The sequence below is a fragment of the Cyprinodon tularosa genome, unplaced genomic scaffold (assembly GCF_016077235.1).
Source record: "Cyprinodon tularosa strain WSP-4 unplaced genomic scaffold, ASM1607723v1 ctg344, whole genome shotgun sequence".
NCBI classification, from domain to species: Eukaryota; Metazoa; Chordata; class Actinopteri; order Cyprinodontiformes; family Cyprinodontidae; genus Cyprinodon; species Cyprinodon tularosa.
Genome location: NW_024039057.1, coordinates 680,776 through 706,309, shown reverse-complemented (window position 1 = coordinate 706,309; position 25,534 = coordinate 680,776). Strand labels below are relative to the sequence as shown.

At 39.5% G+C, this 25,534-nt stretch overlaps 1 protein-coding gene across 1 annotated transcript in view; it reads left to right on the top strand.

Annotated features, from left to right (window-relative positions):
* Nucleotides 1-1,745: 1,745 nt before the first annotated feature.
* The window catches only part of zranb3 (zinc finger, RAN-binding domain containing 3), a 121,456-nt gene continuing 97,667 nt past the window's right edge, over nt 1,746-25,534 (top strand). Inside the window, exons 1-5 of the mRNA XM_038294760.1 lie at nt 1,746-1,768; nt 1,816-2,047; nt 8,954-9,039; nt 17,653-17,824; nt 21,733-21,867. Of these exons, the coding sequence (XP_038150688.1) occupies nt 1,746-1,768; nt 1,816-2,047; nt 8,954-9,039; nt 17,653-17,824; nt 21,733-21,867 (648 nt within the window). The remainder of the gene's footprint in view (nt 1,769-1,815; nt 2,048-8,953; nt 9,040-17,652; nt 17,825-21,732; nt 21,868-25,534) is intronic.

Below are 25,534 nucleotides of genomic sequence, written 5' to 3'. Positions count from 1 at the left end.
GGAGTAGGAAAATAGCTTTTTCATTCCCTTAGTAACAAGGGCCCCAACAGCAAAACCAACAATAAATGCCATGCTAACTTGTTATCTGAATTAATTGTAAACTAACGTCACTGAGAAATTGTTTCTCTCCAAATATATGTTACCTCTTGACTGGGCTAGAAGCAACTGAACCAGTGTCCAGTGTTCTGGAATACCAATGACATCACAATCTAAGACCACCCCTATGGAATCTAAGACCACGCCCCTTTGGAATCTTTCATCTTTACTTTACTCTTTTTTTTTTGTGGGCGTGGCCTTAGTTCAGAGCAACCATGGCAACGCAGGAATATACTTTTCCTAACAATTATAGGAATTTACACGATTATTGGTGTAGAGTGTGATTTAAGTTCAGAAATGGGTTCTATATGACTGGTGGGTCTTAGGATATCACTAAGAGCAACAGCCACCAACCATTTTTAAATAAAAGTCTCACTTCATCATTGGTAGTTATATAACCAGGTATATACGCCTGTCAATTTTCAGTTATCCAGGTCGTGGCAACCACAAACAGGCTTAAAGGTGCAGTAGGTGATATTTTCTAATGCATTTTTTACCATGTGGCTTAAAGGGGAACACCGTTTTTCTTTTATACCTTGTGGCCTTGATTTTACGTTATTACATCATGTCCTACTCACCCATATTAGTTTTGAACCTTCTTGCTGCAAGGCAGCAGTGCTACCCACTGCTCCATTGAGCAGCGCTGCAAAAACCCATCATAGAAAACCAGAATTCCTTATTTTTAATCTTATTACCTGATATTCTTGTATAACATGACTGTATTCTATGTTTCAAACTCTCCCTGTTCACTGTGTAGTCACACTTAAAAAAAAACCAAATGTTGCTCTTGAAGGGAGCAACATTTCTTATGTCACATCACAGTCTTCCACGTGATTATTTTTCTTACATCTTGGAGAACTGAGGATTTCAGTGGCATTTTCAAATTTGACCCCTCCCCCCTTTGCGGCTAGGAGAAATCTATGCCGAACCTTCTTATAAGCCACATGGTTCAAAGCGTGGGGAAAAAAGTAGCCACTTATAGTCCGGGAAATATGGTAATTTAATCTGATAAAAATGTCCCCCTTCTCTTTGCAACTCTACAAACCACTTTCAACTCTTCCTCCAAATTTCAATCTGTTCTCGATCAAGTCCTCTGATTCGTATAAATTTTCGTCTTTTTACTTGTTTCACTGCTAATCTCACTTTCACCTTACCAACTCTGATCTCTCTCTTGCCTTCCTTATATGTTCTTTTCATTCTAGATTATTTAAAAATCATCCCCTCCATTTAATTTCCATTAATTTCTTCTGGTTTATGCAAACCTCCAAACAGTCCTCCACCCTTCCTGGTTTTCATGTCTGCTCCTTTCCTCTGTTGGTCATAACACACCTTCTTATTGGCTATCAGTTTGGACTGAAGCAGCTGGTATCTATCAGCACTGACGAGGAGCAGAATAGCTGTCTGATCACTGATAGATTTCAGCTGGCATCCTGGTTTTCCCTTTCTGTGTGAGTTTTTTATTTTTCACCTGTTCCATTTTACATTATTACACTTAACTTCATTTTGTTTTAGTTTCTTTCTATGTATGGATTCATTGGGGAGTAAAAAACACCTGGTGAAAATTTCATGCCAATTGCGCTCAAAGAAATATTTTTACCATGAGAAATAGTGCTGTTTTTTATACTTATTTAAGCTGATCTATTGCAAGAATGGAACAATGCAATTTCAACGGGTAACCTAATAAACAATGTCATCCTGTATGTTTTTGTCCTTCCACAGGGGCATCAGCAGCAGCAAGGTGACGGTGCTGGGTTATGGCCTGCTCACCACTGACGCACGCCCCTTAGTGGAGGCTCTGAGCAGGCAACGATTTAATGTGATCGTGGTCGACGAGTCTCATTACCTCAAATCTAGGAACGCAGCAAGGACCAAGATCCTGGTCCCTCTCATTCAGAGTGCAAAGCGGGCCATCCTTCTCACCGGTACCCCTGCTCTGGGTCGACCCGAAGAGGTAATCAGACTTGATTGAATAAAAATTTAATGACCCCTCTAGAGGAAAGACGACACATTTAAATGAGGGTCCTTTTTTTTTTTTTTTATACCACAAATATGAAACAGAAATGGCACATTTCGTCAAAAAGTCCGGTATATTTTGGTCGATTGATAATTAACGACCTCACTAAGGCAAAGAAAGCTATGTGGACAAATAGATTATGAAATTCTCCTTCTTAGGATGGGAGTCTGTAGTGGGGCAGCTCAAATATATCTCCATACAGAGGTGTTTCCTTTCAGCAGAGCAGGTAGATCGCCATGGAAACTTACTCCAGAGCGGCGTAGGCTCCCATCTAATGTTGGAAAAAGCCAATTAACTCTCTCTGGCGTCACTCATCCTTCTGGATCCTGTGGTCTTATTTCAATAACCTTTGTTGCAAAAACTTCATTTACAAAGCCTGATATGAACAGACACGGCGCTGCAATAAATGAGACAAGTAATAAAAGAAGCATGTGAGGGGGGGGGGGGGGGGGGGGAACTATTGAATTTAGAAACAATAAGCAGGGGGCTATTCACAGGACCACTGTGTTTGGAGAGTGGCTGAGGCGAGCAGCCCCACTCTCCATAATGATTTATTACGCCATTGTTATATATGTTAGGGTTGCAGGTGTATGCTCGATTACAGCCATATTCCATCATCGCTGGTGTGGAAATTAAAGAAGACTTTGGGAATTGGAAATGTTGCCCGTATACAGAGCGAAGAGGGTACAGTAGCGCAGCATATACTGGAAGCACAGTTTACCCTAATGATGGGCGGTTCCCCCACCCAGACTCTTTTCTCCAGCCTCAGGAACATTTCTTTATAATGCCTCCATAATTGTTCTCCAAGCTTGTGCTATAAATGGTTATTAGTATAAATGAAATGCTGCTTTTTGAAATCTCTGTTGAATATGGAAGCATTTTTATATTCTCCTGTTTTATTTCTGGGGTGATGAGCACTGGGCAAGAGATCGATGGTGGGGGAAAAGAGCAAGATCTACTCATCCGTCAGTTGCGTTTTCTCATCCGTTTTAGTGAACTTTTCTATCTTAATCAATGATACATAAATCCCTGAACAGCATTCCTACGGCATCTGTGTGAAGACCAACTTAATTAAGGTGGCTGGACATTGTTTTCCAACCTTTTTAAACTTTTATTTGTGTTAAAACCACAAAACTCTGTGTTTAATTTGGATTTAACCGGATACCCTCATTAACAGTGCATAATTGTGATATGGCAGAAACATTTAGCATGTTTTTTTTCCTATGTATTTTCCTTTTTATATAAAATAAAATAGGTTTAGCATGCATAACCCTGTCATTCTGTTACCCCTAAATGAAATCTGGGGCAACCCATACCCTGTATAAGTTAGCTCATTTGTGAAATCTGTTTGCTAAAGATGTAAAAACTATGGCAGAACTAATGCTACGTTCAGACCGCAAGCGCTAGAGGCAGCAGAAGCAGCTAGTTTACAAGCAAGCCCTCGGAATATTTACATGCATCCTGCAGCACATCTGAGCAGCTGATGCACATAACGTGCTGCAAGAACAGCAGCTGTTAGAGTTGGAAAAATTGAACTTTTGCCGCTCGACTCGCCACATCAACCAATCAGAGAAGCTGATCTGGGAGCTGGCAGGGAGACAGACGCAGAGCTGATGTTGCAGATCGCTATGATCACTCCTCTGAAACAGTTTATTAACGCCTAGATTAACTTAAAATGCCGAAATCTGCCGGCAAAACATGTTCACTTTTGTTATCCTAGTGCCTGCAGTTTGGATTACGTACATGAAAAACACCTTCCAGCCGCTGCGGAAAACCGCAAAGAGACGACTGGGCCATAGACTGCTGTTTAGTGGGATTCCTACTGACAGCACTCCGCCGGTGTAGGGGGGTCTGAGCGGCTCTGACAGCGAAATAATATTTGAAGGCAGGATGGTAATCTGGATAATCTGACTGCACAGATTAAGTTTTCAGGTGATTTTCTCACTGAAAAACATATTAAAACTACTTTTTACTCACTGATCACAGCAAATATGGCTGCCATTGTTACAAGCAAAGAAAGGATAGTCTAGCTCCGCCCAAAGCTGTGTAATTTAATTTCTACCTACATTTATTTGTTTATTGTGTTTTTGGGAGCAATAAATTGATGCTTATTTATTTATTGAGCATTTATTTATATCTGTATTTATTTTTAGATATGGCAGAGTCGGTCCTCCATATACAGACGTTAACATTGGAGGAAAACTGTCTAAAAAAGACTAAAAGCCTTAATAATTGTTAAATCCCACCAAAAATGAGTTCATGAAGTCACTGTTTGTAATGTAAGAAAAAGTTTTGTGTGGCATACATTCCCATCCTGCGTATTATTGATGATAATTTATATTTTATTGTTCTTTAATAGGGGTGAGCATTTATTTAATGTTATCATGATCAATTTCTAGTCATGATAACAATGTCATGATGTTACAAAGTTCAGACCCAAATGCAGAAAACCGAAACAGAGAGACCAGGGAAAAGGTTTAACGGGTTTTATTGAATAAGTTAAACAGAGGGAGAAGTGTTGCTTTGAACACTGCTCAAGCAGAACTGTAAAGTGAGGGGAAGACACAGCGATTAGTTCAGGCTCAGTGGGGAGTTTGACTTGTGAACTTGGAGAAAAGGATTTGGTTGCCGACTCACGTTTCCAGAGAAGGAGTTGAATCCTTGACTCCTGTCTGTGTGCCGTGGTTCCAGTGTTTGTCTGATTCGGTGAACAGGGTTTACCCAGAATGCGGTTGATAGTTGGGGAAAGGAGAAGCTGACTGCCACTCAGATTTCCTGCGGTACTTGAACGGGTCGTAGTGGAGAATAATCCCTTTCTCAGTAAGAAGCTCAAACGATCTTACAGAAAGTGGATCCAAACCTCCTGTTTGAAACCCAGCTCAGTTTGAAGCTCAGCTGATCCTTCCAGGGAGAGAAGGTCCGAGAAATCCAGTTTGCAGGATGACTTCCTGCCGAGAGGCAAAGACAAAACAAGGTTAAACTCAGGTTGACAAAAACTCAACTTGACTCAGCAAAAACTAAGCTAGGCTAGAGTACCCAAAACTGGCAAACACTCTGGCGTCGAGGTAGTGGCATCAGCAGGTGTGTGAGGAGGCGGACCAGAACCAGGCGCCTCCTGGTGGATGAAGGGAGACAAACACAAGCAACAAAAACAGGAGTCCTGACAAACAATTTAGATTTATCATCCAAACAATAAACTAAAAAAATATTTTATAATGTTTCTTGTTTGATTTTTTTGTTTTTCCACTTTAACATTGGTAAATTGTAAAAAAAAATATTATTAAACTTGGTTACTAGAGGATGTTTAGTGCATTAAATCCCACTTCTTTATGTAACTTGTGCCCTGAAGAAGCCGATTTTAAATTTGTATATTTCTACAATATTTTAAGGCCATCTGTAATACTGTTCTTCTTGTTAGTGCAACAATACGTACTTTCAAAGATTATAAAAAACAGTTTATAGAAGAATTAAAGTAGCTTGTTTGCTTGTTAGTTTGAGTTTATGCTCAGAGATTAAGATTACATTTTGGTGGCTGCGTTGTTTATGGAGAACAGGTGTATTGTTTCTCTGTCTTGTGAAAAACTTAATTAATGCCTGCATGGCGATAATTAACTGATGAATTCAAGCATCTAATTAATTCTAAAGTGAAAGGAAGTTATTTCTTGTTAGACATTGGCAGTAGGGGTGTTATTGGCAGGGTGAGCCTGCATGTTACAGCCGGTGTGACGAATGCCATCCTGTCTTCGCCGGTACCTGCCTGCAGTAGTGGGGTTAGTTTTTAGATATCATCTCTTTCTGTGCCACTAGAGCCGAATATAACATTTTATCATCCGTGGCATAAACCTGATAAGCCCTGTCCCTGCCTCTGTGCCAGTCTCCTCTGCTGCCATCATTACTCACCGTGGGTCTAACATGGAGCTCGCACAGCGCCCAGGGCATGTTGCAGCGTTCGTGACGTGCCCTCATTCCTCCCACCCCATTAAATCAGCTTTCTGAAGGGGAGAAAATGCAAAACTGCTGTTGAACAAGTGCTGAATTTAGAACAGCGATCTTGGCTGCAGCTGCTTATTCAGCTCACCTCGCGGGATATTACCCGTCATTATTTCGGAAACGCTGGAAATTGGTGAGATGGGGGAGCGTTCGCTCTGAGTCAAACTCTTTCCGGGGGCTCTGATGCCAGCTGTGATGTAGACGCGCTCTATACCTGTTAACATTTGGCAGATTTGCTAAAGAATCTCAAAATCTTTCATACTTTTGAGCTGATTTGTGCCGTTGCATTAATTAATTCAATTCAGCATCTACTGAGACTAAACGCAAAGTTTTGACCCTGCTGATCTGAAAAATGATTACCTAATTGAAATTTCTACAAATCGACTTTTTTTATATAGCTTTCTTTACCTTGAGTATTCCAGTAATTTACCTGAAAAGTGAAACTTATTAATTCTATAGATTCCTAACTGCTCTGCCTTAGTTATTGATTTTTGGTAATGTTGATGATCAGGGCTTAAAGACGATCAATAAAGGGGTATTTTAAGCACATGCTTTAAAATGGTTTACTCCGTCATGCGGAAGACTGTTATAAAAATCCATTGCCTAAGGAGCTGGCCTTTCAGGGTACGGCTATATCTAAGCATGCCGGTATATATTAAATCGTCTTGCTACTAAAATATGCTACATAGATAAACTTGCCTTGCCTTTTGCAGTAGAAAGTTGAGTGGAAGGAAGAAGTATTTACAAGTAGCAGGAACAACTGTAGCCCTGGATTGTGAGGTTTTTGAAAGGTTCTTTAATTTATAGACTAATTATAAAATAGAGTTTTAATGCAAAGGGTTATACCTGATTTACACTACCCCTCTGAAACCGATCCATGCCCAGTTAACAGTGCCAAGCTTGGTTCTTATGACCATTTACACATCATGCTAGCACGGTTCCTCGCCTCCTACTGGCGGTCCATGATACTAGAGCTCTCAAGATGGGAATTACGCAAACAAAAATGGCGGCGCCATAACATTCAGGAACTTATGTGGCTGGATAGCGACCTCCGCCCTGATTTCAATGAGAGCCTTTGTCTCAGCATCATCCCGGGTCGCACCACGCTCTTTTGATGCCAGTTATACTTAATAGGGTGAGAAGAAGTTTGTGTTGTAAACAAGTGAAGTGATCTGTGAATTGCTCCGCCAAAAAAACACACACAAAAAGTTGGTGGTGTGTTCTGCACTCTTTAGCCCCATTTACATTACCTTCTGAAAACCGATCCGTGCCGTTTGAATCAGTTAACAGCGCCGAGCTCGGTTTACACACAATGGTAGCCCAGTTCCTCGCCTCCTAGTGGCGATCTACGGTACTACTGCTCCCTGGAGATAAACCAGCAAACCAACATGGCAGCGCTTGTAACATTCAGGAAGTTTGCAGAGAGTCAGGTGAAGAAGGCAGCCTTTGGTGAATTTGCATGACAGAGTCGGCTTTTGGAGTGTGGACACGACAAATAGTCTAGTCAGGGCTTACAGATGCAGGAAACAACGACAGACGTTGATGTTCATCACACTGCTAAGCAGAATCATCACTGGAAATCGTGCGGCATGGTAGGGAACTAGTATTTTTATGAATCTCTGAATTTCATGAGTGGTCTGCTCATGCTCTCTTTGTTATCAAAGAACCGCGCCAGAACTGAGCCTCACCGAGACCTACTGATGAACTAGTACCATGTTGGCGTGGTTCGGTTGTGTCTGGCGCAGTTTGGTTCAGTTCTGCGTACCATTTACACTCAACAGTTCTCTCGGTTACCGTCCTCTGACCATTCTCGGCATGGTTTCAAAAGGGTAATGTAAATTGGGCATTCAAGTTTGCTCTCATTACAATTAACCAGAGTAATACACTAACATGTAATATGCCTATAATTGTGTTTGCTGCCTCACAGAAGGGAAGAGAGTTGCATCTATGGCCCAGATCGTTGCATGTGCACAGAAATAGGCATTTTACAACACAACAGTAATGGTAAAGTCCTGCAACATGCACTCTGGACAAGCAAACTGTTAAGGTCATGAAAACGTGTGACACATTTTTTGTTAGTGAAGTGCAAAATTTAAAAAAAATTACAATCGTAATATTTGGTCGGAAAAAACACAATTTAGAGTTTGCTGTGTCAAGTTTACTGCAACAAACTGCTGCAGGAGTATAACCAGGAAGTGAGGTAGGAGGGCAAAATAGGTTTAGCGCCACCGCAGCACGGGAGGGAGAATTACGCCCAGGAGCAAATGGATAAAAAAAGACCGGAGGAAAAAAAAAAAACATGAATCGATTTTCTTGTGGACGTGTCGATGCATCGGATCATCGGCTGTTGGATCGATGCATCGATACAAAACGATTATTATTTACATCGCTAATCAAAACCCATCACTGACATCATTTAGCCCTGAAATAGGGTCACAATGACCCTAATTCATTACTAACTCAACACTGTGCAAGTTTTGACCCAATTATTTTAGGAAATAATTTTTTTAAGTTAATATACAGCACTTAATGGGCACGGATTGTCTGTGTGGGCAAGAAAAAATGTTCGACTTCTTCACTGAGTCATGTGACCTGCAGTCTGAGTTCCCCTTAAACACAAGACCAAAACAGCTGTTAAACTTACCTGATACGACATATTTTCATTTGCTTTCAGGGATAGTAAATCTAGAAGCAACCAGTCTAGCACCCCTAGTGGCTAAAGCTTACACAGCGTTGCTATAATCCAATATTTCCTACATTAGACGAGCTAATGATGTGTTTGAACATGTTCACGTTGCATTTGGTTTGGCATGAAATCACACGGAAAATGTATCACCCTTGTGCTTTTCACAGCTTTTTATGCAGATTGATGCCCTCTATCCCAGGAGGTTTGGAACGTGGACAGACTACGCCAAGAAATACTGCAACGCCCATTACAGGTGACATTTTCTAAATGTCTTCATATCCCGTAATTGTGGCAGGTAGACTTGTGGTTTCGTGAAAGCCTCCAGACATTTGTAAATCACTAAAAACTCATTTCTGCTTCCTAAAATCACACATTGTTTGGCAAGCCTTTATTATTTTACAGACTTCTACCCTAAAAGCTCTTCTTTAAAGTTTTTTTTTATAGCTTTAACTTAAAATCATACATGTTTCTGACCATATATTAATGCTATTTACTTTAATATCATTATTCTGTGAACAATATGTTTGATTACTCTTTTAACTTGCATTTCAAATATTCATCTTTTTGTAAAAATAATGGAGATTATGGAGGTTGCTTTGATTTTTAAGGATTTAATTTCAGTTTTATTGTGCGTTCTGTCACCCATATTTTCTGTCTTCGCTTTTTGGGGGGGGGAAAAAAGAAATTGACCACATAATCACACTGCCACTACTATGCTTGGCCTTTGTAATATGCAGATTCTATGGAAATAAGATTGTAATTCCTTTGCCATATTGTGATCAGTATTTCTCATTCAAACTTTAAACATTGTCACATATCTGCTAACGATTTATATATATATATTTTTTCATTTAATCCCTATTTAATTGGATAATATACATAATTTTCGAGAAGATAAAAGCGGTAGAAGTTCAAGCAGATTTAGATCAATCATTCTGCTGCAGCACCTCTAAAAATACAAAATCAAATGTCTTGATTAAGATGTAAAAAAAAAGTTATTTTCCGTGTGCTATGACTTTGACATGATGCAATGATAAATTAAATCTACATAGCTAAGACACAATAAAATCGCATATCATCATAAACCCCTGCAAAAATAAGAAAGTTATTTTTAGGAATGCAAAATTACTCATTGGGTTTTAATTTGCTGCTGATTAAATCTGTTTGATAGGATTTATTCATCAGACAATAAATAAATAAAAATTTAAATCAATGTGCAAAATAATGCCAGTGACTGCATAGTTTCAAAAGCATCATGAAAACTTGAAATAAATCATGAAAAAGTCTCCAAAATGATCAATTTAGGTTAAAGGAATGCTATTTTTATAAACACTGCTAAAGCTATAATTAATATTTATAGTATTATTATATAGTAATATTATGTATAGCTGATCAAGTTTAAAATGTTAAACTTCTTTTATTGTAGCCAGAGATGCAACTTTCTTACCGTGTTCCTTTGAAAGAGTGTAGCCTACATTTTTTTATGAGGAACCCCTGATGTCCATCTTCTTGTCGGGTACCCGAGTGAACAAAGCCTTTTTCAAACAGTCGGTTAGCTGGTTAGGAAGATCTGTTAGGCCTTCAGGTATTATTACCAAACATTCTGCTTAATTATTATCCAGAACCAGATCTGTGCCTTGACTAAATCATATCTTTTAGACCTACGGTCTATTCAATCGTCCCTTTTGCTCAGTTTTTCACAGCTGCACCTGATTATTAAGCAACAGATTAATGTGAATTCTATAATTATTTCCAGTAAAATAAACTCAGTGATTGATGTTAAAAAAGTGGAAAAATTCAAAGAGTACTTCTTAGTGTCAGACCTTAAAGCAAAAACACTTTTAATGCAGCAAATAGATTTTTTTCTTGGGATAATCCAGTTTTTCTTTGGCTCTTTGACTCTTTTTCTTGAACTCGTTAGCGTATCCATGTTAGCATAAAGCTACTATAAAGAAAATCCTAACAAAACTGAAGATAAGCCGCCTTGTGTCCATTTCTGTTTTACTCTCTTGTGATAAATAGTTGAATATATGAATAAATGATCTAAAGCTAAGCTAGTTGTTAGCACCTACGTACTCCGTTTCCCGGCTAAGCTAACTGGTTTGGACTTCAGCCTTCAAAACGTAAGTAATTATGTCATTGTTTGTCCATTTGTGTCATAGTGGCTGTGTCTGAGTGTCCACCCTAATCACTAGTGGTTACGCCCTTTTAAACCCTGAGTGAAGCTGGCCTCCCCACCTTCTTCAAATGGGTGTCAAATGTTTGTGCTAGTTTGCAGCCAAAAATTTTTGTTTGTGCCGTTAGAATTTTAAAGGTAGTGTTTGACCTCTGATGAACCCTGGAGAAAAATTGTCTTTATATCTTAGGAGCACAAATGAATTTTTTTTCTGGGTCATTAAAAATCATTGACAGTCATTAGATAATTATTTTTTTAAATTAAGGCCTTAATTGGCATTAAAATTAATTAAATTTGATAATCGTGCTTCGGAAAAGAAGCTTGAGGCGGAGAAAAGGCTAGAGAAATGGGAAAATGCAAATTTGAACAAAAGTGGTGGGAAAATTAAGAACTCAGAACATGGCTTCACTTAGGTCATTTTAAAATGAGGTCGATTTTCTAATGGGAGGAAAAAGTAGTGGACGTGATATTTCCCAAAATGCACCTTGAAAAGTATGGTCAGTACGAAACGGGCTTGGTTAGAGACGAGAGAGAATATAAAGGGAAAAGTCGAACTGACACATCCGTATTTGAACTTGATGCAAGAGATTTACATGACATTCTGTCGCTCTAACTACTGCGCCACTACTTAGCTGCAGAATCTGTGAACTGTTGAAAGTAATAGCTGTACACCACAAAACATTAGTTAGTGATGCATGTTGATGAAAAACGTTTTTACATGAAAGAATGCATGACAATGGATTCAAAATAACAGCAAAGTGCATGTAGGGGTTATATTCCTGAAATTAAGGCTTTTGGAAACGACAATGCAGTGCACTTTGGCAACATTGCCACACAGAGCTCTGTGCAGAGTTTTCCACAAAGCAAATCTGTGCTGAACTTTCTTGGACTGACTGCCTTGATCAGCAATTGGACGCAACCAATTCAAATGCATTGTCTGTCGGAAAACAAGGCAGGACCTTATCATCATATTAGGAAAACGCGTGTCTTCGACGCCTGTTGTCTGGGTAACGACGCACCTCAGGAACACGCCTTTTGACCTGTCACTACGGGCGCCAACCACACGGTACCATCATGACGGACGTAAAAAGCGCCGCTTGTTGGTAAAAGATGGAAAAAATATCGGCAACATTTCGGAAAAAAGGGCGCTTTTAGCGGGTGAATTTCTGCCTTAACGTTATAATCAGATGCAAATAGAGGCAAAGTAGTGATCCTCCATGGTTACTAGACGAGCAGATATATCCCAGAATGCTTTGCGGGGATAGCTCTCCTCGCAAAGCATCATGGGATTTGCTGTCGCTGACAGATTAAAAAGATGGCGCAGGCACCGTGCGGAGAGGTGGAGTTACGTGACAGACGGGGAGCGAAAAGAAGTGATCATCTGTCCAGTCAGTTAACTGTGTTCACTATAAAGTGCACTATATAGTCCCCGCTCCATATAGTAATTGAGGGATTTAGGGGTGAGGGTGGACGTTCGGACAGAACCAGTGTGTCTTTAAGAGTCTCTTACCAACCCATACCTCAAAATCCAATATGGCTGTCACACAACTGTTAATAAAAGGTGTCATAAACCCTTTATCTGAACATGCTTAGTTCTTTTTATTTCATTAAATCATTTGAATACTTAGTGCTCTACTGCTGTTTGTTGAAAAGTTTCTTTATTTTTTGAGTGACTTGGCCAAATGTAATGATTGTTGTTATTAGCTTGTATTGCTATTAGCAGTTAGCATGCTCACTTCCATGCAAGCATAGACCATTAAGGACTTTCCTGAGACTGAGGAGGATATTTACTGAGTCCAGACTTTAGGATTGGACTTTTTTATGGAGCCCATTATGGATTCTTAAATATGACTCTTATTCTTTATACCATTGTCCAGAAGTTTGCATGAAATGTATGTAAGCAGTATGGATATAATTATGAAACCTACAGGCAGTCCCTTTACTGAATGGGTTAGATTGGATTAGCACAATAATAAGCAAATCATTAGAAGTTTATCTGACTTAAACCTGGAACAGAGTCAGGTCTGGGGAGAAAAATTATCCCACATTTAATTTTCAACTCTGGCTACATCCAGTTAATTATAAAGTACAAAAGAGTTGGTTATTCTTTCTTTGACCTTTCTTAGTGAAGAAAAAATGTATTCTCTTTTTCATTCACACTCTATTTAGGGTTTAGTGAATGTGACAAAGTTTTAGTGGATCCACCTTTGCTTAATTGTGTCTGCTGGGATAAGGTGGACTGTGTCTGTGAGTGGAGTGGTACTGCTGCTCATTTAAGGCATTGTTGTAAGAACCAGGCCACCATTGAAGCCAAACGTCAGACGCCAGCTGGCTGGAGGTTCATGAGCGACGATCGGTTTCATGTGCGAACAAACGCTTCAAAAGCATTGCTTTGGACGTCCATCAAAGTGATCAGCTTGGTGAGGGGTGGGATGGGGGCCAGCAGTGATAACGCTTTGTATATTATAGTGTGTATCGTGGCTGGGGAATCCACACAGAGGAGGAAACGGAGCGATGCCATCTGAGCCGTCCCTGTACTCCATGTGAGAAACTAGAGCAACCTTTGGAACATAGAAACGGCATCGCTGCGTGAAGACGCCTGCTTTAAACAACATGTTTTTAGAAGTAGTAGTTTTGACGCCTTTCATCAACAGAAACTTTAAACGCTGAAGTGTGAACCAACTACTTTTGGCAGCTCCATGTGAGGTTTGTCCACTCTTTCAGCCAGCATGGCAAATAACCAACCTTTGTGTGGACAGCCAGTTCTAACAATTCATATTCTAACAAATTGGCTGATAAATTGTAAAATCTGATGGTGAGTTTGACTTGAAACCTCTCGGCTTAGCCATCAAATGAAAGTTTTCGGATTTGCAAAGTAGCCTTGGGTGAAAAGCGGGGAGCTTCAGCAGAGCAGCTCAGCATTTAATCAGTGTTGTAGTGCTGGTCAGCTCCCAGGTGGGAATGTTTAAAAGTGGCTACAGTGCTGTGCAGAAGTATTTAACCAGAAACTTCAGGGTATTTGGGGATCTTAAGGATAGAAGAAGAGGTAGATAAAGTAGAGACCGACTGTGAACGGAAGCAAAGAAAAAAAAAAACCCTAAGAGGATTCAAGTGTATTTATTCCCCCTTTCCTTTAACAGAGTGGCAAGAAAATAACCACCATGGAAAAATAAAAGTTGGCCTACAGGAAAAAAAATGACGGCGCACGATGGTGGCAGTATCATAATGTGGGGAGGCATCCGACCAAGAGTGATAACACAGAGGAAATCTGGGATGATTTATCAATTAAAGACAATTGAGGCAGAAAGCAGGTTGGATAAAAACATCAATATGGTAAAATGGTTCTTTTCTGTGTGGCTGCTGCAACCCTGCAACCCCAGACATTAGTTCATAGCTACATTTTTTTAGCAGTCTGACTTTGCTAAAGTTCGATGAGAGAACCTTATACCTACAGTTAAAGCTGCAGTCTGTAACATTGAGGAGAGAGCAGACTTCGACTGAAAATTTGAAGAAAAACAGGATTCACGCCACTCCCCCACCCTCTCTGCTTCACTCATGCCCCACCTCCAAGCTCCACCCCTCTCACAGCACCTGCGCGGCTACCGCATGCGACCAGAAGGGGGGGGGGGGCGGGATTCAGCGTGTGTGAGCTGTGATTGACACTCCATCAGACGCTCCTCTGGCTGTGATTGGTTGTTTTGACTCGTCCCGAATTATTCTTTCCAGATCGAAATACAGGCAGTAGGCGGTACCAATTGAAGCAGTTTTTTTCACAGGTGCTGTCTGGGCATAGGGACAGTTTTAGCCAATATGACAAAAAAGTGATTTTTAAAAACTTACAGACTTCAGCTTTAAAGTAAGACTCTAAGAGAGAGGCAGTTTCCCATGCGTTTCAGTGCATCTAGCGCAGGCATGTCCAAAGTCGCTCCTCAAGGGCCGCCGTCCCACAGGTTTCAGAGGTTTCTCTGCTTCAGCTGAAGCAGGAAAGCCTTTTAAACCCTGCAGGACAGCGAGGGCCGACTTTGGGTGGCCTGATCTAGCGTGAAAAGCTTGCAGAAGAAAAGGTTGTCGCTTACTGGATCAAGCGGGTCAGAGTACATCCTTGTCGCAAAATTTCCAATTAATTAAATTCAGTTTATTTATATAGCGCCAAGTCACAACACATGTCATCGCAAGGCAAAATAAACCTCAGATATGGGTAATTATGTTAATAAGAAGAAATTTTAACTGTTGTTTTTAACTATGTTGAGAGAAGATGAGTAACAAACGCTAATAGTTTTAATTTGGTTCTTCGAAAACAGCAGAAAAAATTAAACGTTTTGCTTATAGAGTAATTTTATTAAAAATTCTAATAGAGGTTTTTCTGGGTTTATTCGCAAAATATGTTAGTTTTTGCTTTGTTTCAACATATAGGGTTAAATAATTGTATTAAAGCTGTCATAAATAGTTTCACTGTTGCATGCTGTTATAGTATATGCATAGCATACAGGCTTGATCAAACGAACATATTAATAATCATGTCTCTTAACACTAAAATAGTATGTTTTATTGTTTTAATACGAAATAAAGTGTAAAAAGTAAATGCAGTGTAGAGAATATTAAAAGACATGCTTCTCAAGGTAAACGTGGGATATAAATAAATGTTTCACTACAGATTATGTCAAAATAAATTACCAACTAAATAGCGTCTTCAAGTCCTAAAAAAATCAGTCATTCTTGCTGCTGCTCCTCGGATTCGGTTTCACCTCTGTTTGTTTCTCTGCAGTGAGGCTCCGCTGGCGTCTCCTGCCTGTACGGAGCTGCTAAACTCGTGCTCGACGTCTTAATGTCAGCTGACCTTCTTACTCTGACACTGCTGCTTGCCTCTACAACAGTGACTGAAATATATCAAAATGAAACATTGCATCCTTCAGCCGTTTTAGCAGCAGTCAGTCCTTCTCACCTCATGAAAGAGCAGACATCTACAGGGGCAGAGCTAGATGGGGGGCTGGGGGTGGCCATGGCCACCCTTAGGCAGTCATTGGCCACCCCTGTGGCCACCCTACCCTCTATTCCCCCTCCAATACAGATGGTGGCAGCAGTAATACTCTCAAGTGGAATATTTAAAATATAAAAAAAAAACAACAACAAAAACACTGTTTAATTCTGCACATCAATATACTAACATTAAAGATGATAAGTACAGAATTCATGCTTTTTTCAGGACTAGATTTTGTGTCATTTGAAGTAAAGAGAAAATGATGTGTCTGCAAGTCATCTAAGAGTATTCAGTAAAATTATTGATAAATAGCTATTTTAATAAAATGTATTAAATAATCAATTTATGTAGATATTAGTACTTGTAAATATCAATTTTATGTAGAATGGTTATTGATAAAAGTAGGTAAGTAATGACAATGGAAAAGATGCAAAACTCAAAGAATCCTTTTATCTAGAAAGCATAGATGTTTAAATATTTATGCGTCTGTCAGCAAAGGTTGTAGAAAAGTATAGTTAGTCTTTATTAAGAAAATACGGATGTTGTACCTGTTCATTTTCCTGTTGTAGATTGACCCTGAGGGTCAACTTTCGGCCACCCCTCAGTTTATATCGGTTATTGCCTGACCACCCTTATAAAAAATGTATGCCTACGCCTCTGGACATCATAAAAAAAAAAAAAGCAGACTGAAAGTTCCCTTTTCTTGTTTTTAAATTTTACCCAGATTGCTCTAACTGTACATTTAAATCCGGAGATATTTCGTTGAGATTAATTTTTTTCTGTGCCATCTTTCAATTATTTAGGGCTGCAACTAACGATTACTTTGCAAATCGATTAATCTGTCGATTATTTTTTCAATTAATCGATCAATTAGCGGACAACCAAAGGTTCCTTAAAGAAGATTTTTTACTTAATCAATCCAGGTTTAACTAAAACTTTCCCATTCGAGGAATTATGGATAGAGATGATCCATATTTTTTATCTTTTATGTATTTTTTTTTTATCTTAAATGCAAAATATTTATATATTTCTTTACAATCCTGCTTTAATTACAGCACTAAGTGGTTTGCTCTGTCAGCTAAAGGCATGTTTTAGAGTCTCTATACTTAATTTAATGATTAATTGATTATTAAATCAGTTGAAGATTATATCAGTAATGGATTAATCTGATCAATTGTTTCAACAGTCAATTAATCTATATAGATTAATAAGGGAAAGACATCACAGGCACTTTAGAAAGTGACTTGAATTTAAACTTGGAGCATAATTTTGGAAGATTAGATCAAAACATATTGATGTTTGAAAGGGTCAAAGTCCTTAACGAACTTTTAAACTGTAGCTCTAAATCCAGCTGTTTAGGTAACCCCTAAAGGGAAATAGATGCACCTAATTGTTTTATTTATCTTTGCACTCCATAGCTCTACACTACTTTACATGGGTCCATCTAAACTTTAAATAAAATACAGCAAAGTTTGTGGATGAGAAATGACTAAAACTACTGCTTTTATTGTTTTATTTTTATTTATTATTTTATTTTATTTTTTTCCTACTTGCTTTGATTCTGTTTTATTTTCCTGTATTTTAATCATGTAAAGCACTTTGCGTTGACTTTGTACTGAATTGTGTTATACAAATAAATTTGCCTTGCCTTGCCTTGCCTTACTGTAATATTCCCAAATAGAACGATACCGATTTAAAGTGTTTCCTTTCAGGTATTTTGGGCCTCGCAGACAGTGGGACTGTCGCGGGGCGTCCAACCTGACGGAGCTGCACCAGCGGCTGAGCCAGATCATGATCCGTCGCCTCAAAGCCGAAGTCCTGAGTCAGCTGCCTCCTAAAATTCGTCAGCGGATCCCCTTCGACTTGCCCAAGGAGGCCTCCAAGGTGCACCTTTTTTGACATAAGTGGTAAACTTTGATAGATGTCGCTCTCAGCTGCAGATCTTTCACACCAAATGAAATAAATTGTCCCCTGCTTGTTCGTTCTTTTAAAAGTTTCTGCCTCCATCTTTAGATTTATGACATCTCTCTGTCAGCCTGAGCCTAGACGTGCTGAGCACTTTTCTTCTCCTTCATCATAACGAGCGAATCAGAGTATTTGTAGAGTAAATGTCATGCTTCTTGTGTGGGTGTTTGTATCTCTTAGTGTCTTCAAAGTCAGGGCTGCGTTTTTTTTTCCCTGCCTCCCACGTTCATTTGATTCCACCCTTGAATGCTAATGCGGCCCTGATCGGGACTGTCCGGCCCCTCCCGCTCCTTGTTTCGGGGTTGCTCTCTCATTGGGAAACAATAACAATGCCGGAGTCCACCAGGAGGCTTTTGTTATATTTTCTATCATATCAGCAGGTGAGGCGGATACAGCAGAGGTGCTTCTTCAGAGGTAATTAACGTTCAGAGCCAGGAGTGACACCACAATGAGGAGGTTGCTCAGAAAAAGTGATGATGCGGGGTTTCAGCCCGTTCTCCCTAAATGTTAAGAGGCGCTTTAATTGGGAGCTAAAAGCGGTTTGTGTTTCTACGTAGCAACAATTAGAGCAGGGAAAGATCACGCTGTGCCTTGTCGGTGGTGCTTCTCTCTGGGAAAACTTTTTTCTTTTCTTTTTAGACTCTCTGATGAATCCAATGAACATCATGTTTGTCTTGTTAAGAGAAAAGAGTTAGCTAAATGGACCGCTTTGAAGGGATGGGGAACGGAGGTGTGAAGAGGCCAAATCTGCCGCTATTGTGCTTCCAGAGAGCAGGGAAAGCCGTGCATTATATAAAGCATAAAACACATTATTTTCATCCAAACAAGCCATCCTTTGAAGCATAGTTTAGCTAACAGACAATATATAGTGAATGCCAGGGCCAGTCGCCGCCTGTTTATTCCTCCTATCTCATTTTACTCCCTAATGATGGCTTTTATCTTCCAGCGCCAGACACTTTTTATGCCCCTGCTGCCCTTTACGTTTTCAGCCCTGGCCTTTTGTCAGCGTTAGACCGGCGAATATCATCGCAGTTGGAGTGCTTACCCACTAAGGTGTTTTTTTTTTTTATGAATGCTTGAATGTACAATTTTTAATTTCTAAACAAACGCAGAAAAACAGGTGTTTTAATGCCGCTTGGAGGAACTCTCGCAAAAAAATAAACAAAAGCGAAAAACATGAGGGATGTTATTCATCATCCAATCCTTGACTTTGACGCCACAGGAATGTAAATGTCTTCCTCTAAACGGTCTAAGGCGTTTATGTTTTGCACTGTCTCGCGTCGGTAAACACAGGTGAATGTGTGTGTATGTCCTGTTATTATTAAGGCTTTCAGTTTTCCCCACTCCTCTCATTTTCTTCGGCTTTACCTTTGACTCCCCTTTATTTGCGCGTCTAATCAGGCGAGCTTCACCTCTGGCTTCTCCCGGCGTGCCATATGCTTTGCAGCTTTGGGTGATTTGATATGCAGCCCTTTGAGAAAACATGTTTTTTCCGTGGCAATATTCTGCCCAACAATGCAGATGAAGTGATGCTAAAATTAAGGAAATTGGTTTATTTAGCTTTCAAATTTCTCAAATAAAAATACATTTTTCCCATTTTTTTCAGACTTAATCTGCAACCTATGTGTTTATTAGGATTTTATGCTCAAACAAAGGCAAGGCGAGGCAAATTTATATGTATAGCAAAGACAATGCAAAGTGCTTTACATGATTAAAATACAGGAAGATAAAACAGAATCAAAGCAAGTAGAAAAAAAAGAATATTAAAAACAGTTGGACTAAATAAAATATGTTTTAGTTGAACTGTTTAACTAGAACAGTCGAAGGCAATCCTAAACAAATGTGTTTTTAGTCTTGATTTAAAGGAACTCATTTACAGTTTTCTGGAAGTTTGTTCCAGATAAGTGGAGCATAGGAACTAAATGCTGCTTCTCCATGTTTAGTTCTGGTTCTAGGTATGCAGAGCAGGCTGGAGCCAGAAGACCTGAGTGGTCTGGAGGGTTGATACACTGATAGCAAGTCTGTGATGTATTTAGGTGCTAAGCCATTCACAGATTTATAGACTAACAGAAGTATTTTAAAGTCTATTCTCTGAGATACAGGGAGCCAGGGTAAGGACTTTAGAACTGGGGTGATGTGCTCTACTTTCTTAGTCTTAGTGAGGACACGGGCAGCAGCGTTCTGGATCAGCTGCAGCTGTCTGATCCCTTTTTTAGGCAGACCTGTGAAAACACTGTTGCAGTAATCAATTCGACTAAAAATAAACGCATGGATTAGTTTTTCCAGATGGTGCCGAGACATTAGTCCTTTAATCCTGGAAATGTTCTTCAGGTGATAGAAAGCCGACCTTGCAATTGTTTTTAAATGCTTTTGGAGGTTCAAGTCTGAATCCAGCACTACACCTAGATTTCGGGGCCTGATCAGTGGTTACTAGCTGAAGCGACTGAAGCTGTGTGCTAACTTTTGATTTCTCCTCTATTGGTCCAAAGATTATTACTTCAGTTTAATCTGGCATGCAATATTTAGATGAAGAAAAAAAATGCCTTTTTTTATTATTTTCTAGGGAAGTGGATTTGTAAATCATCATAGATCCAAAACATATCAACCAAAGGAATGCAGGGAAATGATTGAAGGTTTCTTTACATATTAAAACCTGAACAGCGGTGAGAGTTTTCCTCTGATACCCTTTGAAGGAAATCCAGTACAAGAGCCTCCCTGCCACCATACCATCTGCCCAAAGTGCCACGTACTGGTAAGGAGATCATGGATTAGCAGCTTCAGAGAGTCTTAGATCAGGTTTAAGAATCTGCGGACATTAATGTATAAAAAGGGGTTACATTTCCGTTAACTGGACGGGGTGCAAAGGCTCTCTAGGAGGGTTTCAGCCAATAATGATGAGCTTAAAAAATCAGACCCTTAATGGAAGGTTTGCAGGAAGAAAGTCTCCATTCAGTGAGTTAAAGAAGCTTGTTGGAAGCAATGTGAAGGAGCAAAAACATAAAAAAGTGTGTGATCAGTCTAATTCTATGGCCAGCAGGTAAAATGCTATGAGGAGGCTTTTCTGCAGCAGTGCTGATTTGAATTGGGAAGGATACTGTAGGACAGTCCTGAATGAGAAAAAAAGAAAGTCTGATGTAGATATTCTGTAATATTTGCAGTTTGTAATCGACTAAGATGATTTAATGAAGTTTTCCCTGCATTTTCCTTATATAACGATACTTTGGTTCATAGAATGAATTCCCAATGAAATGCATTGTAAGTGTGTTTTTTTTAAGGTAAGCAGGGATGCGTGAAAGTTCTAGAGATTGTTGTTGTTTCAGGGAATCGCCCGTGAAGGCTTTCCACCGGTTTATGATTGAGCTGCGTTTGGGTAAAACAAACTCGGACTCCCTCGGCGTCTCTTGTTTATGATCGGTCAGAAACATATGCTGCTCTTCACAGGCAGCATTTCCCCACTGCGAGCTCCACTCCCGCCTTAAATACTTCTCGCCAATCACGTTGAGAGCGCGTGAGGCGGCTTTGATTTATAGTACCGGCTGGGCCGCTTCTCCATCTTCGACCTCGACTTGTCACAAGGCAGCTATAATTGGGAGGAGCTCATGACCCACCTAGCACAGCAGCCCAGTCGGAGGGGGAGGCATCCCTGGGAATTCTCCATCTCTCGTCTTTTTTTCCTCTTTCTTTCTCTTCCAGAAAAAAAAAGTAGGACACCCAGCAGCACTATTAATTGTTTTGCCCTTTATATCTCAATAACAGGAGAGAAGAAAAGGGTGGATGAAGGATTAAAGGACACATCCTCACTGTCTTTGTGTTCTCCTTGTATACAGGAGGCCTCGGCCAGTTTCGCGGAGTGGGAGAAGCTGATGAAGGGACTGGGGTCAGGGGTCGCCGCTACAGAAAACCCCTTCACAGAGGTTATGAGCCTGGTGACACAGATGTACAAACAAACAGCTATTGCCAAGGTAATGGGAGACCAGATAGTGTCTTTATTTACACGCCGTCTCATCTCACAGTCCAGTAATTAGTTGATGAATTCAACGTTTCTGTTTTTTTTCCTCTTGATCCCAAAACTATCAGACAAAATACTTTTAAACTAGTGGCTGACTTTATTGTCCAAAAGTCTTCATTTTTACCCACTGCTGCCATTGCTGTGCAAGCTCTTCAATGGTGGCAAAATAAAACAAAACACCCTTTTAATCATTCTCTCTTCAGCTGGTGATAGTCCTGCTGCCAGATGGACAATCCTTATTATTTTTTAAATATATAAAGAGGAAACGTTCTTCAATGTGCAGAAATATTACGTTACAACCTAAAGCTGCAAGTAGGGCTGAAACAAGCAATTGGATTAATAATGATTATTCGATTATTAAAACAATCTATAACTGATTTAGTAATCGATTCATCATTAACTTGAATATAGAGACTATAAAACATACCGTTACCCGAAAGAGCAACCTACTCAAAGCAGCATTATAATGCAAAATATATAACATTTTGCATTAAATGTAAAATAACTTTGTTGTCCATTAATATGCTATATCCTAAAGTCCTCAAAGGGAATAATTTTAGCTTCATTTGGTTTAAATTCTATGTAAAATCTTCTTTACGAAGCCTTTGCTCATCCGATTATCAATCGATTAAATCGAAAAAAGAATCAACGGATTAATCAATTAGCAACATAGTCACTAGCTGCAGCTCTAGCTGCAAGAAATGATCTGAAAAATGTTGGAGATGCTTAATTCTAGGATTTCAGGTTAACTATTTTTTTTTGTTTTATCTTGCAGGGTTTCAAAGCTCGGCTTTACCCTGCAAGATAAAGTCAGTGTTGTAGTTTGTCTTAAAGGTGCATTTTTACAAGTAAAAAAGGATGTTTTCCTTTCTCATTCATGACCTTACAAAACAAAGTGTAAAATAAGCTTTTCTCTGTTTACTGAACATGCCTTTATAGCCGGAGGCTGCAACCTTTCCAATCCAAAGAGACATTTTTATCTTCAGGTCCAACTGCTAAAACTCGTTTAGAGCCACAAATATTACATGACCTTCTTTAAAGAGAGAAAAAAAGATCTACCAAATGTGTCCTTTTTTATAAATAATCATTGTGCCATTTCAAATGTTAGGTTTTTTTTTAATTAAGGAAAAACATTTATAAAAAGAGATTTATTTTTTTATGATGAAATTGATTACATTTTCAGAAGATTTTTTCTTCTCAAAAAAGAAAGAAAATCTGTTGTATTTAGAGTATTTAGACTGAATGTAAAAAAATATAATTTTCCAAAGATTAGCTGGCTCATTTTTCAGCCAAAGCGATGAAGAGCCATTGTTGGTTGTCCAAAGGGCAACGTGCTGCAGACCCTTGCTCTAAAGGCTCCATTAGTTGGTATTTCAGTGAGTTGCTGGGGCTGCAAAGGGAAAACGGGGGCGTTGGTTTGTAAAGACGGATCATAATGACCAGCCACAAGCACACCTCAAACCCCATCACGGACTCCACACATAAAAACGAAATAAAACTTTTGTCTAGTGTGACAATAAGGGCCAAATTGAATTTTTGTTAACGATGAATTATATGGAATATGAGATTGAATATCAGGGAAGGAAGCTCAGATTTGGCCTAGGTGTGGCCCTCTGTTTGCTATAAATGTATATAACGTCAGTATTTATAACTTTCTCACCCAAAATGGCATTAAAAGCAAAAGACCTGTGTATTTGCAACAACAAAAAAATTTGCTTCATCTCTCCTCCCATTCATGAGCTCAATATTGGTGTCATTTCAACGTGTTACCACAGGGGGCAACGTCCTCAAAACTCTGTAACTTGTGCTATGCCCCTATAAAGCTATTTATTTAGGCTGATTTCCTGTCTAGTTTCAATTGTCAGCCCTCTTTATCGAAAGTGTAGATCCCATTACAGCCGGAATAATAATTTAATTCAATTTATTTCTATAGCGCCAATTCGCAACACATGTTGCCTCAAGCCACTTAACAATTTTACCAGATCATCCAGTAAAATTGATTCAAAGTTTTCTATCTAAGGAAAATCAGTATATTGCATCGTGTCATTGACTCTTCAGCAATCCCTCACACTAAGCATGCTTGTAGCGACAGTGGAGAGGAAAAACTCCCTTTTAACAGGAAGAAACCTTCAGCAGAACCAGGCTCGGTGTGAGCGGCCATCTGCCGAGGCCGACTGGGGTTCAAGGAGACAGAAGCAGAGATACAAAAAGCAGCCGTTAAAGGCGGCCCCGTCCAGGAAACACACAGCCAGGCAGACGAGCTCCGATCCACCTCCCATGTCAGATAATGAAACAGAGCACATCCAGAGAAACAGGACCACACTGAAAAACAGGCCGATCTCTAACATCTATAAACACAGGTGTTGATGGCAGCTGCACAGCTAATATTTCTCTCCAGGATGGAGTCACAGCCAAACAGGAACAGACCAGATGAAGCTACTATGAGAAAAAGTACAGAGAGAGCAGAACGTTAGAGATTGAACTAACAAATTCTAAAAAAGTGGGCGAATAGCAATAGAACCAAGCAGAATGATGGAATGGAGATCCCTATGTCCTCCAGCAGTCTAAGCCTATAGCAGCATAACTATAGAGATAGCTCAGGATAACCTGAGCCACTCTAACTATAAGGAACGTTTTAAGCCTAGCCTTAAAAGTAGACAGGGTGTCTGCCTCACTGACTTAAACAGAGAATCTATCTATATATCATTCTCTTTTAAAGTTATTTGTTTATAAATTACTCTTAAAGGTCTTATTCTGATGCAATGCAAGTTCAAACAAAGCATTAGAGTTTACATTTTTTTTTCACTCCAGAATTGCAAACCTTATTGCCACTTTGGAGATACACCAACAGCTCTTTATAGTCATGAACTTTAGTGAAAGCATACATTGTTTACATTTGTCTGCAAATGCAGATCTAGAAAGTCAAGCATACCTTTGTGCCAACCTTCTTACATTTAGATAAAATCCATTCCAACAAACTACTTTCTAGTTAACGAGCAGAGTCCACCTGTTTGTGATATAATCACAGTATAAATCAGCTGTTGCGACAGAGTTAGAGGTCTGTTAATGAAAAAAACAGTGTCATGAAGACCATTTACAGTTAGCCACAGGCCATAAAGGGGACACAGTAAACATTTGGGAGATCGTGCTCTGGTTTGATGATGCTAAAATTAAAGTTGTTTGGCCTAAATACGAAACGCCATGTGAGGACATAATCTTAACCCTGCATATCCACCCTGGATATAACATCTTGTGAAATGTGGTCATGCTGTGGGGGACGCTTGGGGTACAAGTGAAAATTCATGACAGTTCTGCAAAATAGGTGAGACTTGACGTTTACCTTTGGGTAGAATAACCTTAAACATACAGAAAGGGCTACATGTCATAGAGTGGCCTAGTCAAAGTAAAAAAAAAAAAAGGAAGATTTTATAGCTTCAAATAGAGTTGTTTTATTTGATGTTACAGGGGAAGTGGTGAATTGGTGTCGCAGCACCGTTCTCAGCGAGATCTCCTGGGAAAACATCGCCATGGTAACGGAGCCTAATGGGGACCGGTGAAAGCACTCAGATAAAGTAGAGAGTTATAACCGAGGTATTATTTAGTTGCGTCCAGCCGGGCAT